The sequence below is a fragment of the Canis lupus genome, chromosome 22 (genome assembly GCF_048164855.1).
Source record: "Canis lupus baileyi chromosome 22, mCanLup2.hap1, whole genome shotgun sequence".
NCBI lineage: Eukaryota > Metazoa > Chordata > Mammalia > Carnivora > Canidae > Canis > Canis lupus.
The window spans coordinates 37,923,478-37,938,991 of record NC_132859.1 but is presented as its reverse complement, the minus strand read 5'-3'; the positions used below and the strand labels follow the sequence as shown (position 1 = coordinate 37,938,991).

General features: G+C 36.4%; 1 protein-coding gene across 27 annotated transcripts in view; it reads right to left on the bottom strand.

The window, feature by feature from the left end:
• The window catches only part of RBMS3 (RNA binding motif single stranded interacting protein 3), a 1,291,910-nt gene that overhangs the window by 238,121 nt on the left and 1,038,275 nt on the right, over positions 1 to 15,514 (bottom strand). For all 27 annotated transcript variants that reach the window (XM_072793055.1, XM_072793061.1, XM_072793062.1 and 24 more), the window contains one exon: positions 11,109 to 11,188. In XM_072793055.1, the coding sequence (XP_072649156.1) occupies positions 11,109 to 11,188 (80 nt within the window). The remainder of the gene's footprint in view (positions 1 to 11,108; positions 11,189 to 15,514) is intronic.

The following is a 15,514-nucleotide window of genomic DNA, read 5'->3' as shown; positions in this document are numbered from 1 at the left end:
TCATGTAGCTTCTGGGAAACTCTACATTTATGAGAGAATTAGAGTGAAAAAGGCAAATACTGTGTCAGGATAATGAAAATATTTTGATCTTGTAGACCACTGGAAAGGATCTCAGGAACCCTGTAGGTCTCTGGACCACAATTTGGTTCAAACCAACCATGCCATCTTAAAGTGATTGCACATAAAATAGGTTAGTTTCAATGTTTGGCTTTAATGCTTTTATATTTAAGAACTATTGTATTAAACCCCCACTATCTTATACATTGGTACAATTTTTATTCTTTTGAATGGACCTTTATCAAGACATTATGATTAATGAAATCATGCTAACAACCAGTGGTCCACTCACTCACAGGACCTCTGACTGCAATTCTATCTACCCTTGCAAGTGTCTTATCCAAACTGCCAAACTGTCTATGCTTTTTCCAGAGAAGCCTGTTACTTATCAATAACTGTTTCCTTACTTATAGTGTGTTTAGTGTGCCTATCTTCCAGAAAGTCAGGGAAAGTTTGGTAGTTAGGTCATATTCTGGTGTTCTCATCAGGAGCAAAGGAACTGGGGTATAGATACTCCAACACCAGTCGAGCATTGCTTAAAGGCTGTCTAACCAGGAAGATGTAACTTCCTAGGCACTTCTGACTCTCACTGCACATAGTCAAACAGGCTCCCACAATCAGAAGGCACTCCACCAAGAATAAGAGTGGGGTGCTGGTAGAAGGACATTTGGCAAGCACCCTGGGAGTGCTAACACCTGCTCTAACAACAAATAGATAGAAATCAACTTAAATTGTTGACACTATTTACTTTAGGTTATTTCAGTGACTCAATTAGTATAATTGTTTAATAAAATTCCTAGCCCCAAATAAGTCCTACTCTCAGTTTAAGAGAAAAAGACTGTTTTCACATTTACAGCTTCCTCATCTTGCTGCAGGTTTGCAATACACCTTTGGCTGAGAAATACATTTTTGTAAATTCCCTGAAGTTTTTTTTAGTGGTTTAAATAATGAGTATTATCTATATATCTTTGTTAATCCACAATAAGAATCCAGTTATTCTCAGGATTTTTCCTTGTGTCTCAATGGGACTCAACCATTAACAGCTTCAGGATCTTTATTTTGGGGGGCAATCAGTTGGAGTAGGAACACCATCTATGTTTTAGATGTAATCATCTAAAATTTACAACATGTTTTAGATACAGTCATCTAAAACTTACAGCTGATATCAGCTATATAACCTCTATGATCTCTTCTAAGCCATAATAGTCTTTCAATAACAGGATCTTTTGAAAGCAAGTATTAAGGTAAGACCTAAGAGATACACATTTGCATGAATTTAGATTTACAATTGGTATATTTTTCTGGCTTAGTTTATGGAACCAAATGGTTTGAATTAATATTTCTTATTAAGGTTTCTTTGGGTCAAAAGTAATGTGCTCTGAGATCTATGCACCTACCCCCAAAGCCTCTCTTTTAAGATGTCCAACTTCTATTTAATTAGAAGACTTCCCAATTTCTTTGTACCTTATCAGAAGGTATGAAGAAACTGAAAAGTCAAAATAATTAATAAGATTGTTTCTTTTCCTGTTTAACATACAAGCAGCCCAAATGATACATAGAAGATTAAAAATAGGAGAACCTAAGTCCTCCAGAGGCTGTTTAGTGATGTAATTTAGAAACAGTGTGGATGATATTCAGTTTTAAAAAGTTCTGTATTCACGTAGTAGTTTTCTGTTGTTGCTAACAAATGAACAAAAAACTTAGGGGCATTAAAAAAAAACACAAATTGACTATCTTACAGTTTTGTAGGTCAGAAGTACTACACAGATCCCACTGGGCTAAAATCATGATGTCAAGAGGGCTGAGATCCTTTACAGAAACCTTAGGGGAGAATCTAATTCTTAGGAAGGAATTAGGGAGCTTAGGGGAGAATCAGCTTCCAGAGGCTGCCCATATTCCTCCATTTTCAAGGCCAGCAATAGTGGGCCAAGTTCTTTTTTTTACTTATTCACGAGAAACACACAGAGCAAAGCAGAGACATAGGCAGAGGGAAAAGCAGGGTCCCTGCAAGGACCCTGATAGGGGACTCAATCCCAGGACCCCAGGATCAGGACCTGAACCAAAGGCAAACGCTCAACCACTACACCACCCCCCAGGCAACCTTCTCTTATTGTATTGCTCTGATCTCTTCTCCTGCCCTTGCTTCCACGTTTTTTAAAAGATTTTATTTATTTATTTGAGAGAGAGAGACAGGGAGAGAGAACCCGCACAGACGGGGGGCGGGGGGGTGCGCAGAGGGAGAAGCATATTCCCCCCTGAGAAGGAAGACCAGTGTAGGGCTCCATCCCAGGATCCTGGGATCAGAACCTGAGCACAAGGCAGACATTTAACTAACTGAGCTACCGAAGGCACCCTACTCACTTCAACTTCTAAGGACCCTTGTGATTATATGGGGCCCTCCTAGATAATCCAGAATAATTTCCCTGCTTTATGGTCAGTTTATCAGCAAACTTAATTCCAAATATATCCTTAATTCTTTTTTGCCACAGAATCTAACATAGTAACAGATAATGGGGAATAAACAGAGATATTTGGGAGAGGGAACATTATTCTGTCTCCCACAAACAGTTATTTACTTATTTAACAAATAATTATTAGTGGTCTTCTGTGATCGGCATTGGTTAGACGGTTGAAACATCAACAGCAAGATGCAATCCTTGCATTGTAAGAATTTATAGGATAATTGTTTAAGGGTAAAGGGAAAGATAAACATCAAAGTCCTTTCCTAAAAAAATCTATAATCTAATGGGATGAATGTACCTTTGAAATATATAAAGTCTAAAAAAAGATCATAAGCATACCAAGTTCCTATGAAGGATTTTTTTTCTGTACTGAAAAATAACTAAAACAATAATAAATGAATTAATTCATCATTCACAGGCTTAAAGAGGTAAGAAATCAGAGGAAACAGTTATAAGATAAACAAATGATGGCTGGTTTAGAGCTTGCCTAATGAGTGTTTTCATTTACATTCCTCTTAAAATATTTTCTTAAATTTTGCAGACTATTCATTCTAAAAATTAGATCATAAATAATGAGTTATGTGCATGGTAGGCTTCTTAGTGGTTACTGGAACAGAGTGGCAAGCATTTGATTCAGGATACCATCCATTTATCCAAAATTTGGTTAAAACGCTTTTTTAAAATCAATTCTATTAAATGAGATTCTAGATTTAGAAATGCACTTAATTATTCAGCGCTTGGTTTCTATGGCTTGTGTCTTAATTGGCCTTAGGCCACTCAACCCTTTTTGCTGGCTAATAGAACTCATTTGGACAGACACTAAATGGCTTAACTACTCATTAGTGGTGCTGACAGAAGGCAAAGCCCAACATCATATTAGAAATAAAATTAAGGTTTTATAATTTATTTTGTAAGTTTTTACTGTGAAATCTTCAATGCAGAAATTTTTGAAGACCTGAATGGACTATTTTAGATAGATGGAGATGATTTGTGATTTTGGAGATGGTTAGAAAATCTCTTCATCCTTCCTCCCTATTCCACACAATTATAATTGCTTTTAAAAAATCAGATTCTGGAGCCAAGTGGCAACTTCAGACAAATTCTCTATTACTCATTGGTGTTTATACATAATTATAGGAAATACATGGCCATTAAAGCATACTGACCATATATATCATACTGATTAAATGCTATAGATTTTCTAAATATAGTAGAAATTATGAGCCATTGTAGTACTTCTTGTAGGTAGGGGAAAAGCAACATTATGCCAAAGGGATAAAAACACAGAATAAGAGCTTTTTTTCTTCTATTTATTTTCAGGATATTCACTTTCTTTATTGTGAAGATGAGCAAAAAGAAAAAGGAAGCAAAAGGATAGCATGGTAACAGTGCTTAACTAGATTCAGTGGCAGAAAGTTCCAACCAAGGCCTAATTTCAATATAAGTTAGGCAGGACCACTTGCTATGTCAGAACACAGAATTCCTCATTGCACTGTCCAAAAATGAGTTCTTTATTTTTTTTTAAAGATTTTATTTATTTTATTTATTTATTCATGACAGACACACAGAGAGAGGGAGAGAAAGAGAGAGGCAGAGACACAGGCAGGGGAAGAAGCAGGCTCCACGCAGGGAGCCCGAGGTGGGACCAGATCCCAAGACCCCAGGGAGCCCGAGGTGGGACCAGATCCCAAGACCCCCCACCAGGGCTGCCCCAAAAATGAGTTCTTTAGACAAATGACATTTAGAGTGCCAGGATAACACCTTGCAAAGCAGTCTTGGAGGGAAAAAAAAAAGCTTGTCAAAACAAAAAACAAACAAAAAAACCAAGAATCCTTCTCAAAGTAAATTTTCTTTTCTTGTGAATATTTAGCGTTCTCTCTGTTTATTTAGCTATATACATGTGTTTCAGATAATCTTTGCTAACAATTAAGAAAAGATTTGAAGATTTTACCTCAATGTTTTCCTCCAAGTTTCTTGATGCACAGTTGTGTATTAACCATATACCCTCAGGAAGTTCATTAAAACAAATACAAGCACAAAGTTAATTCAATTCATGGGAGTACACATCGACTCCAAAGAACATCTACTAAGAATCTACACTGGAGCAATAGCTCTTGAAGCAGCAAAAATGGAAAAACAAAAACAACAGAAACAAACCCTGGCTTAGAAAACTCAAAATCAAATAAAAAAATTACTTCAGCACTGCCTACCTTTCCCATCTGCTCCTGTGAAGATTAGAACTTCAGAGAAAACCAACGGGATGTCTAAGATTAAGTAAGAAAATCTCCAATTTTGCTGAAAACTTCCAACATTCTAATCTGAAGTCTCCAATTGTCTAGCTAAAGATCATCTCCATTTCTCTTAGGCCAACTACAGCCATTCACACATTGGGCCTCCTTATCAATGTCCACCACTTCACATTAATCTGGGATCAAAACCTCACAAGTCCCTTTCTCTGTGGTCAGAATTTTCTCTATTTGCATCCCACCTTCACTTTGCTGTCATTATGACTACTTTCTAGTTTTCCATTCCCTCCCGAAATTCAACAACCATCCACCTCTTTATGTCATCAGTTGTTCTAAGTCAGTCATGTCTCTGGCAGCATTTTTGTCCTTATCTTCTTCCACATTTCTCTTGCTAAATTAACTCTGACTACCATGTGTCTACTATCACTAATATTCCTCTTCATCATCCCAAATATGTGGTTCATAAGGGCTGCTGCTAAAAAAAGTTTACAAAAACAATACATTTGCACTAATATTCCTCTTCATCATCCCAAATATGTGGTTCATAAGGGCTGCTGCTAAAAAAAGTTTACAAAAACAATACATTTGGTCTGTGAAATTCACTTTGCCATTTTAGCTGGGTCTACTTTCCTTTATGGACAGAAGCTTTAAATCAAAACATAGTTTCCCATCACAATTCCGGGAACACCTACCTTAATTTGAGTTTCCTCAAATCAGAGCTTGGGACAAGGTAGTTTAATTGGGAAGCAGGTATTACAGAAAGGGAAAACAAAGGCAGGAAGAAGGAAAAACCAATAAAAGGTGCCTCACTCAGCTTTTTTTTTTACCACTGTAGACAATCCCCTACGGAATCTTGTAGAATGTGACACAGAATTGTCTCTCCAAAGAATGAGAGGATCAATTTTATCCATTGACTTCAATATTCCGTGAATTGAGGATTGTCCCAAGAAGTGATAACTCTCCCAATGTTTGCAGAAAACCTATGCTGGGTTAAGTGAACTTTTATAGATTTTGCCCTGAGGTAGAAAAGTCAAGAGACTCAGTATATGCTTGATATGGATGCTTCCAGGGTGAACAGAGGCTGCCAACTTTATCTGTAGCTGTAATCAGGCAGGAAGAGGGGATGTAGCATGGGGCACATAACCCATTCCAATCATTTCTAACCTCCTAATCTTCCAAAGATTTGGAAGCCCTGTACCTACTCTATCAGGCTTCTCATTTTCCAGATTTAGAAATGTAATCATCTATCTCCTTTCTCCCCAATCTAATCAGTAACCAACTCATACTTTCACAGTATCAAATATGGCTCCATTGGAAGGTTGAGAAATGACTGACCTAGTCCACATTCATAGAATTCTTATAGATTCTAAGACTCTATTGACTATGAAATTGCCAGGCTCTTCTGTGAGGTTCACTAATAATATTCCAACAGTGTTTCAACATGAAATAACTATGTATTTGATACCTAGAAATAATCAAGAAAGCACCCCTAACATTAAAAATGAGAGCACTTTTTTCACAGAAAGTGCTCCTAGATATTACAAAAATCCTCTTATGAATGAGAAATCAACACTGACACTCAGTTGGGGATCATAGTGTTTACAGAGTTTCTTATGCACATGATGTTTTAGTTTTCCCAAAGATGAAAACCTCAGAGTTAGGCAATGCTTCAACCAAATAAAACCATAAGAACATATATTTGCTAATATTTTTATACTTGTTGCCTTTTGCTCAACTACTACATTTGTTATATTTGTGGACTTAATAGACTGGTTTCACCAAGGAAACCCTGATTGTGAGAGATTGCAACATTTTCTACTGATAAAAATGTGTATACTATTGACAAATATTCATAATTTTGTACCATGTCATTAATTGAATATAAATTTCATTTAAGAACATTGTGATATTTTACTCTGTGAAAACTTTTAAATTTAAACAAACAACATTTCTTTTCATGTTGTTTAAAGAATTATCAGACTTTACATATTTTTCCTCACATACCCCCATGAGATATATATCCACAATCATGTACTTTTTTTTTACATAAACACACAATAGACAGACTGTATGTCAAAGCATCAATAAGGCACACAATTTTATTTTATTTTATTTATTAGGAAAATATGGTTCCTCTGTCACTCACTTAGTCGTCTAAATTTCTGTTGATCACAGATTTTTTAAAATGAAAAGCTTTTCAACATGTGGTGAGCTATTACTCTACCTTACTCTACTTCTAGAAGTTCAACTGGGATTAGATATAATTATCTAAAGAGTAAGAAAATTTTTAAAAAGAGTAAGAAAATCATCCTAAGAGTGGGTTATTCCATTTTCTTCTGGAAAGACTGCTCCACTAATAGGAACACATGTTTACAGGCCAAAGTCTAGTTTGAGAGCAAAATCTGATTTATTTTTCTACAAACTAGCCTGCATGTTTCATTCATCAATACATGTCCTTATATGTGGAAGCCTTTTCCACATGGTGCATCATTCTGCTCCGGGGGCTCTTTGGAAGTGAACCTTTCAAGTTCATGCCCTACAGATCCCTGAAGTGTCTAGGAACTTACCCTTTGCTTTTGCCAGAGGTTTGAAAATGAAACGCTTTGGGGCTGCACAATGTTGCTGTGCAATTCATTATGGGACAAAGAAATGTCTGGGGTTAGGCAGGCAAGCAACTAATGATCCTTCATTTTGTCCAGAAAACATCAAGATCGATATGTAGGACATGCAACATTTATGGAACACTGTGTTTTCTTTTCCCTCTAGGGGAGGAAGAAAATACTAGATGATAGCTTTCTGCAGATGGCTACATGATTGACGCTGGCCTCTCTTCCCCACCTGCTAGTAGCAACATAGCTGCCTGATCCTGTACACATATACCAGAATTCAAATAACTTGATTTTTTAGCATGTATATTTAGCTTCATTGATCCAGGTAACCAAAATCTGGGGACAACGTTATAATTCAAAGTGAGCAGAACTAGTTCTGGAGGCTCTAATACACATTAATGACCCATGATGTATTCATTAAAATTAGATTTTTATGAACAAAAGGAGGAGCCCAGAGAGAGAAAGTGTGAACCAAAAGAAGATATCTACGAAATGTCCTTCCAACTCACATAATCTGTCAGCAGGAATCAAAACTAAATACCACATGAATCATATTTAGTGAAAAAATTGTTGTTAGAATGACAAATCAAAATGGAAGTGGCAACAGAAATGTGGTCAATGTTACATGTCTTTGCAAATACCTTAAATCACAATGTTTTTAAAATTTGAAATTCAGAGCAATGCTGAAGTTTTGGGTTGAATTGGATTTTCTTCTTATTCTTGTATAGAAATAGCACTGTAGGGGATTTGGAAACTAGATGATCATCTCAGGAAAATAATTAACTTTGCATCTCCTTTATGAAGGACAGAAACCAAAATCGCACTGTATCTACCCAGTGACACGTACACAGTTCCCCCACATCATCCCTAAATGGAGAAGTAAAGAAGGCAAATGTGGTACCAATTGTTCTCTACTTGTTTAGCGTAGGATAAAAGCAGGGGTCTAGTATAAGAAGGTGACTGACTTAACATGCAATCTTTTCTACAGCTATCTCCTGGTGTGAGAATCTCAGGTCATTACTGGAACTGTGGTGCATCAATTACACGACCTTATGGCATTGCATTGAAATAATCAGTGAGTTTCCTAAAACCACAAACTTTTGAAGTCAAAGATGCCAAAACTTGATAATGCAGAACATTGAGATTTTTAGAAGTTTTTGAATTCTATATTAGTTGTAGGTGGGTCTAAAGCTACAGTAAGATTGAAAAGGCTAGGAATTTCATCATTTCTTTTGAAAATATCCAAGGAATCCCTTTCAATTTGATATCAGGGCCTTTAATAACATCCCACTTGAAGCCTTCAAGTTAAAATAAAAAATTGGATTAAGATATGAGTTTTTGAAAATAACATTTCAATTATCTACAACAAACAAGCAGTGAGGACCAATAAAGGCAAACAGCGTGTAGTCATATTTGATTATTCATATTCTGACCATGAATGAACCCAATGAGGGCCTTTTACTACTGGACCTACCAAAATACCCTCATTTTGCATTATATCCTATTTTATTCCATATCAAACTTAAATACTAAAGATGAAATATCTTCTGTTAATATTTGAAACTTTTATTAACCTCTGACTTTCAATGCATAAATAAGCAAATTTAAGTAATGATGATCAAAATTGTATATTTAATTCTATTACATTAGTGCAAATCTCAGAAGCATAACTTATATCGCTTAAGAATTTTATAACTGAGCATAATTATTTTACCTCTTGTGTTCCCACGAGACAAAAGTGAGTAAGAAACTCATAACCAAGTTCTTGCTATTCACAATGTTTCCATTGGGTGTAGCTATGATATTAGACAGGTTGATATCACAGCCTGTGTATTCAGGAAGGATGCCTAGACATTTGGGGATTTGTAGTGACTTTCTTTGTCTTTAGCATTAAATTGTATTAGTCAGCTATGTTCTATGGGGAAAACCAAATAATACAATTGCAAATCAATCAAGTCAAGAAGGATTTCAATGTCTTTTCCGAAAATAAAGAAAGCTAAGAAAACAAAAAACAAAAAAACAAAAACAAAAAAAAAACCTGAGATGTATTAAAACTTGAACCAATAATAATTTCTACATAATTTTCTCATTCTTATTTTTTTTATAGAGCCATCTAATTCACACCTAGTTTGAATGCCTTCTATACAGATAGCCATCTGTTGGATAAAATGGGATAAATAAGGGGAGAATTCTCTAACAATGCAACCCCTCTATTCAATGATAGGACTGAGTGAAGTGTCTTAAAGTGTCTTTTATGCTAAAAGAAAAGAAAAAGTATTTCTCCTAAAATGCAAGGGCAGCTTACATGCTGAGATGAAAACTGCTAACTCTTCTCTTAACAACACCATATGTCTCCAATTGGATCATAATGTAGTTGGTTCTCAAGGGAATGTTACGCATGGAAGCTAACCAAATCGAGGCACAGGCGTCATTGTGTGTGCACTCTGATTAACCAGAAGATGCTACTTTGGATTTTGCAGATCATCTAAGTGAGTGTCTGAAGGACCTTTCTCCTTTCCTGATACCTTCCCCAAATAAACCGAGTCGAGTCCTACCTAAAAGGACCCTGACCCCTCCACATTATTATTTCTCTTTTTGTTCAGATTTCCTCTTTTATGTAGCCTCAGTACATTTTAAGGAACTGAAATATGCAACCCCTGAACTCTCTAACTATGTGTTTTAAATAGCAGACACATTACACAGCAAACACTATAGGAGCCCAGCTTAAAAAAATCAAAAGGAAAATATTATAAGACTTAAGAAGTCAGATTTTTCCCCTGAGAATCACCAAAAATGAAAGAGCAACCAATAAACCAATATGCCTTAGTCAGATATTTCTTTATCCCCTCATTTTAAGTCTTCCTTTTTAGCACTTCATTCAATCTCTAATATTTGTGTGTATGCATAAGATATATTTTAAATTTATTCACTTAATATTAAATACTTGCTGTATGCACTACTACCAAATTAACAGCAAGTTAAAGCATTGCTAGCTTAAGCCCCAAATGCATGTGATTTATTCAATTCTTTATGGTGAATGTTATTTTTAGTAGCATAAACTTTTATCATCTTATGATATCTAGGAAAGCTTAAGGATTTTGCGTTGGGAAATGTGAAATGTCCTGGGACAGTCAAGATTGGTGCTCCTCAAATTATCTCTGATGAGTGGACAGTTTAAAAAAATCAATATGTCAGTAACTGATATATTTTTTAAAAATATGGAATTATGCCTTCAGATTTCATAGCAATGTCAAGTTTCTAAATGCAAAAACAAAAATTCTAAATCCTTACTCTCACTTCCTATACCCTTTTTTTGTGATGGACTGGTAAAAAATGTTTGGAAATTGGCATCAATTAGTGTACTTCACTGTGACTTATCACTGTTTAGATATAGTATATAAAGGCAGAAATCAAGATACCAACATTAATGACAGGAGTCAGGACTTCCTTCACTTGAAGTACATTTTAAACTATTTGCAATGTATTTCTTCCAATTCACTTCAAGCAATCAGCACCAGAGATTCAAAAGAAAGGCCAAAGAAGGATCATAAAGAAACCTTTGGTAGTTTTGAGAGAGATGAGTTGCTGTATACTGTTAAAAAACACACAATTATAAAAGCAACTTTTTCATTCCCAGTGACCAACCAAGGGCTTTATCATATACTTGTTCTAATAATAGCAATAAGCCTAGACACAAATGAACAAATGAATAATTGCTTAATGGTATCTCTTACCTGGGATGCCTGGTGGTGTTTTCAGATATTTTCCATTAAAATGTTGAATTACCACTTCACATTTTTCAGTAGACTCCATTCTGAAAAACGAGGTAAACAAGGGATCATATATTTTAACAAAGTTGTACATATTTGCAAAAAGTAAATAAAAAGGAAAAGGGAAATGGGAAAGCCATGGAAAAGCTTAGGTTGAGCATTCTACGAGAATTATCAAAGATTGCCGTGACCACCATGATTAGAACATCACAAACTCACCATTGCTAAGAGTATTATTTATTGCATTGAAAGTTGCCTATGTGGATGGCCCTGTGCTGATTCCTCTCCCAGAAGTATACTGAGGCATTATCTTTTTTAATCCACAAAACAATGTCTGGCAATTGAAGGTGATCTATAAATATTTGTTGAATGTCTGAATTAGCAAACCTGAAATGGAGGTCTTTTTGCTCTTCACATCCAGGACTCTGAGGCTTACGTAGACAAACGACCTTGGCAATAAGTGGCAGAGTTGAGATTTTAACTAAGGCTTGTCTAACACCAAAGCCGAACTGTAACCAGTAAGCTATTGTGCTAAGGGACTCCACAAAACACGCTGAGGAGATGTGGTGTATTTCCACCACTTGCAGTCTAAAGCCATGATTAGTACAATAATGTTATCATCAGCATCTTGACACTTTTATTGAAAACCCACTGGGTGGAGGCACAAAAGAGAATTATTTGAGGTCTCAAATGTGAGGGAAAAACATAAACCTCAAGTCCTGAACTTTCTTAACTTTGAGTTTTGGAAATCCTCTATTTTTTTCATACTAGGAATCCATATTCCTAAACTAGGTTTCTTGGGCCAGATTTTGGCATCTCACTTGCAAGCTAATGAATCAACATTTTGAACTATACCATCATAATGCCACTATTGGCAGTGTTGCCTTATCCTAAGTAGACCAGAATTGGCAACATTTTCTAAATAATTAACTATAGCAGGGCTTTATTATTTTATAACATTGGATGGGGAAGATAAAAATTAAAGGGCTGATTCTGATTAAAAGAAATTAAATGCCCCAAACAGTACACCAGAGGCAAATACAAATTTAAAAAACAGCTCACACGCATATGAAAGAATGTGTATGAAATGTGTGAAATTTGTCTAAAAGGCAAAGTATAATTTTGGATTTTCTGCTGTGTTATTAATATGAGTTTTCTTGGAATGAAGCAGTTTAATTCAAGTTATAAAACCTCCTTACACCTGAATTTTAAGAGTGTTTTCAGGAGTATATTATGTGTATAGGAAATAAGATAAGGGGAAAATATGTAAACAGATGCCAAGTAAGTTACACATTTATTACAGCTACAGACATTCAAATGTGAGAGGAATTTCAGAATACAGGGAAACACTGAGAAGTGGGCACAGGAGATCAGAAGAGCCCTTAGAGAAGTCATTCAGGCAGGGGGCTGGCCTGGCCCAGTGTCCTTTTAGATAGGGTGAGATAAGCAGAACACTGTGCCTAAGTGGAAGGTTCACAGCAGCTGGGGTAACTCTTCAGGTTAAGAAATTCTAGATGGTATCAGGAGCATGTTCGGGGGAGGGAGGGGTGTCATTATTTTATGACCCAATTACATAAAAACAAAAGAAGTCTTTTTAAAAAATATTTTATTTATTTATTCATGAAAGACACAGAGACAGAGGCAGAGGGAGAAGTGAGCTCCCTGTAGGGAGTTCTTGGAATCACACTCTGAGTGGAAGGCAGTTGCTCAACCACTGAGCCACCCAGGCATCCCAAAAAAGAAGTCTTTTCTGATGTATATTCCTATGAGGCATGGGATGGAGGCACATTTTGCTCTATAGCTACACATATAAATGGCAAATCTCTACCTACCAAGCAAAACTGACTTCCCTGGCATAAGACCAGCACAGAACGACAGAGCCACGAACTGAGAATAGACCTTTACTTGGTTTAAAACTCTGCTGGCAGCATCTTGAAATCTTGAATGATTTTCTAACAAGGAATCCTGCATTTTGATCTTTCAATGGGGGGGGGGGGGTGCCACAAATGATGTTGCTTGTCCTGCTATGCCAAGAAGGTACAGGAAATGAATGAATAGGTTATTATTCTTTTATCAAATGGCCCAAAGGATCCACATTGGTGTTATTTTGAAGAACATGTAAAAAAGTAATCAATTTTATGCCCAAACGTGGAAAGAAAAACAACCACCAAACCTCTTTAAGCTATAACGTACAATTTTAACAAATAAAAAATAAAAGCAAAGAGCATTTTGCTCGCTGCTTATTCACAAGTTCCTCCAAATCAGAAGATATTTGGGCTAGAAAGGCAAGATGAATCTTTCTCTATTCTGAATATTTAGCAATAGCTAAATACAATTTTCCTAACTCCTTTAAGTTTTTCTTTATATGAAATCTTACACAGTAAGTCTTTCAGCCTGTTATTACTATTATTATTATTTTTTGAAGTAGGAAACTTGCATTTCTAGGAACAAAAGAATTCTAATTCTGTTCTTTCTGTCTTCCCACAGGAGCTACTATCCATCGCCTCTTAGGGACGATAACCTTCCCTCCTACCAGAGGCATGAATTGGAGAGGAAATGTAAGCCCTTAATTACTACAGATGTTACTTTATGGAATTTTTATTCTAGGAGAGCCACAGAATGAAAAGCTTAGGCCCCAGAGCCCCCTCCTTGTTCAATCTCTCTCTGGATACTCATCTGGATAAAAGGCAGTTAAGAATCTAAAGCTTGCTTGCAGGAGTCCTACAAATCAAATCCTTTCTCTTTGTCTTAAAATGACATGGAATTCTAAATGAAGACTAAAACTAGATTGGGGTGTGTGCACGTACTTGTTGATTCTAAAGTGTTTCAGCAAATACAGAAGAAGCTAGAAGCTACCCATCTAAAATATTTTTGCTCTGGATTGAAAGCCCTCAAGTCTTCCCTTTTGGATTCTAAGTGCGATCATCTTTTCTTAAGGCTATTTTACAGCCGCATCTAGCCGGATGGGGGCTGTTTCTAGTAACACAAAGACAGCAGCATAGATTGTTCACTTTGGCTTCATTCAGATTTAACTAAGTGAATGTCTGCAGTGAGCCTTTAGAGACTCTCCTCTCCGAAAGAATAAATGCAATAAAAGTCTGTTTTCTGTAGCTGCTGGCGCTTAGTGTCAAACCATGTTATGCTGCACCACCCAGCAGTGACAATTTCATTTTAATACACGGGGCACATTTTAACAAGGCAAAGCAGTCCCAGCAAAGGCAGCAATATAGGAGCTACCGAGGGAAAGGCTCGGTTCCTCGTGCATTTTATGTGGAAACGGAACAAAAGTGAGACTGGAGCTCTAGGGGGGAAGACAGTGCATTTGAATAGCCACCTTAGGAAGAATGCGCCCATTCTCTTCTCAAGTTTCACAATTAACTGCTTTGAAATGCCAGCTCAAGCTATCTGCAATCTGGCCCACGCTTCAGTTGAAACTGACACTAGCATTATCAAGTGAGTCTGAAAAGGCGGCATGCCAGACAAAGCTGCCTTTACATGTCCCTTTCAGACGGGCCACTGAATCACTACAACCGCATCTATTCTTCCCAGGCGGTACCTGAACCCCCTCGAGTACCTCGGGACAGCTCGCGTGCCAGGCCAACCATTCACCCGAAGATACATTAATTAGGTTCTTACAAGGCTCCAATCATTGTATAAAGCTTCAGGGTTTTCTGTTAGGTCTGATGTTTAAATATAAATACACATTAAAGGTCCCATTTGACATTCTTTCTTGTCTCAGAGCCTAGGAACCTGGCTTCAGTCATTCAAAACAAACCACAGAATTGTGATTGAAAAAAAAAATTTTTTTTTTTAACCAGTTACTAAGGGGAGCCAGTTTCACAGCCAATACAATTCCCACAGGCAAGTTACATCAGAGGAGAGTTTGATCCAATATTAGTAGAATGTTCTGGGTCAGACTTAACACACAAAAGTGGAAAAGAATTTTGCAAAACCTTCTGCAGCCTACTTATCTCAGTTCAATAGAAAAATCTCTCAGTTTATGATCTTAAAGCAAAAAGCATTATTAACCATATATTTAAAACAAATCCACCCTGCCATTTATGTCGGTTAATTAGAGGTTTCCGCTATTGGGAAATTTTTGTGGTTTTGCAATCATGGGCTTTGTACAAATTATTGGCAACTTAGAATATCCAACATTGTAAGCCAGTCTTCCATCTAAATCCGGCTAAAGTTATGCAAAGGGTCAACATTAATAGTTTTTTAAAAGTACTAAAATGTGCACTCCTTCTGAGATTTAAAAAATGAATTCCATCATTTACTTCTTAATCTATCATAATGGAAAGAACAACAGTTGAGTCCCAGGTACAAAGATGAGTGAATGAGCTGAATTTTCTTCTTAGTCTTTACAA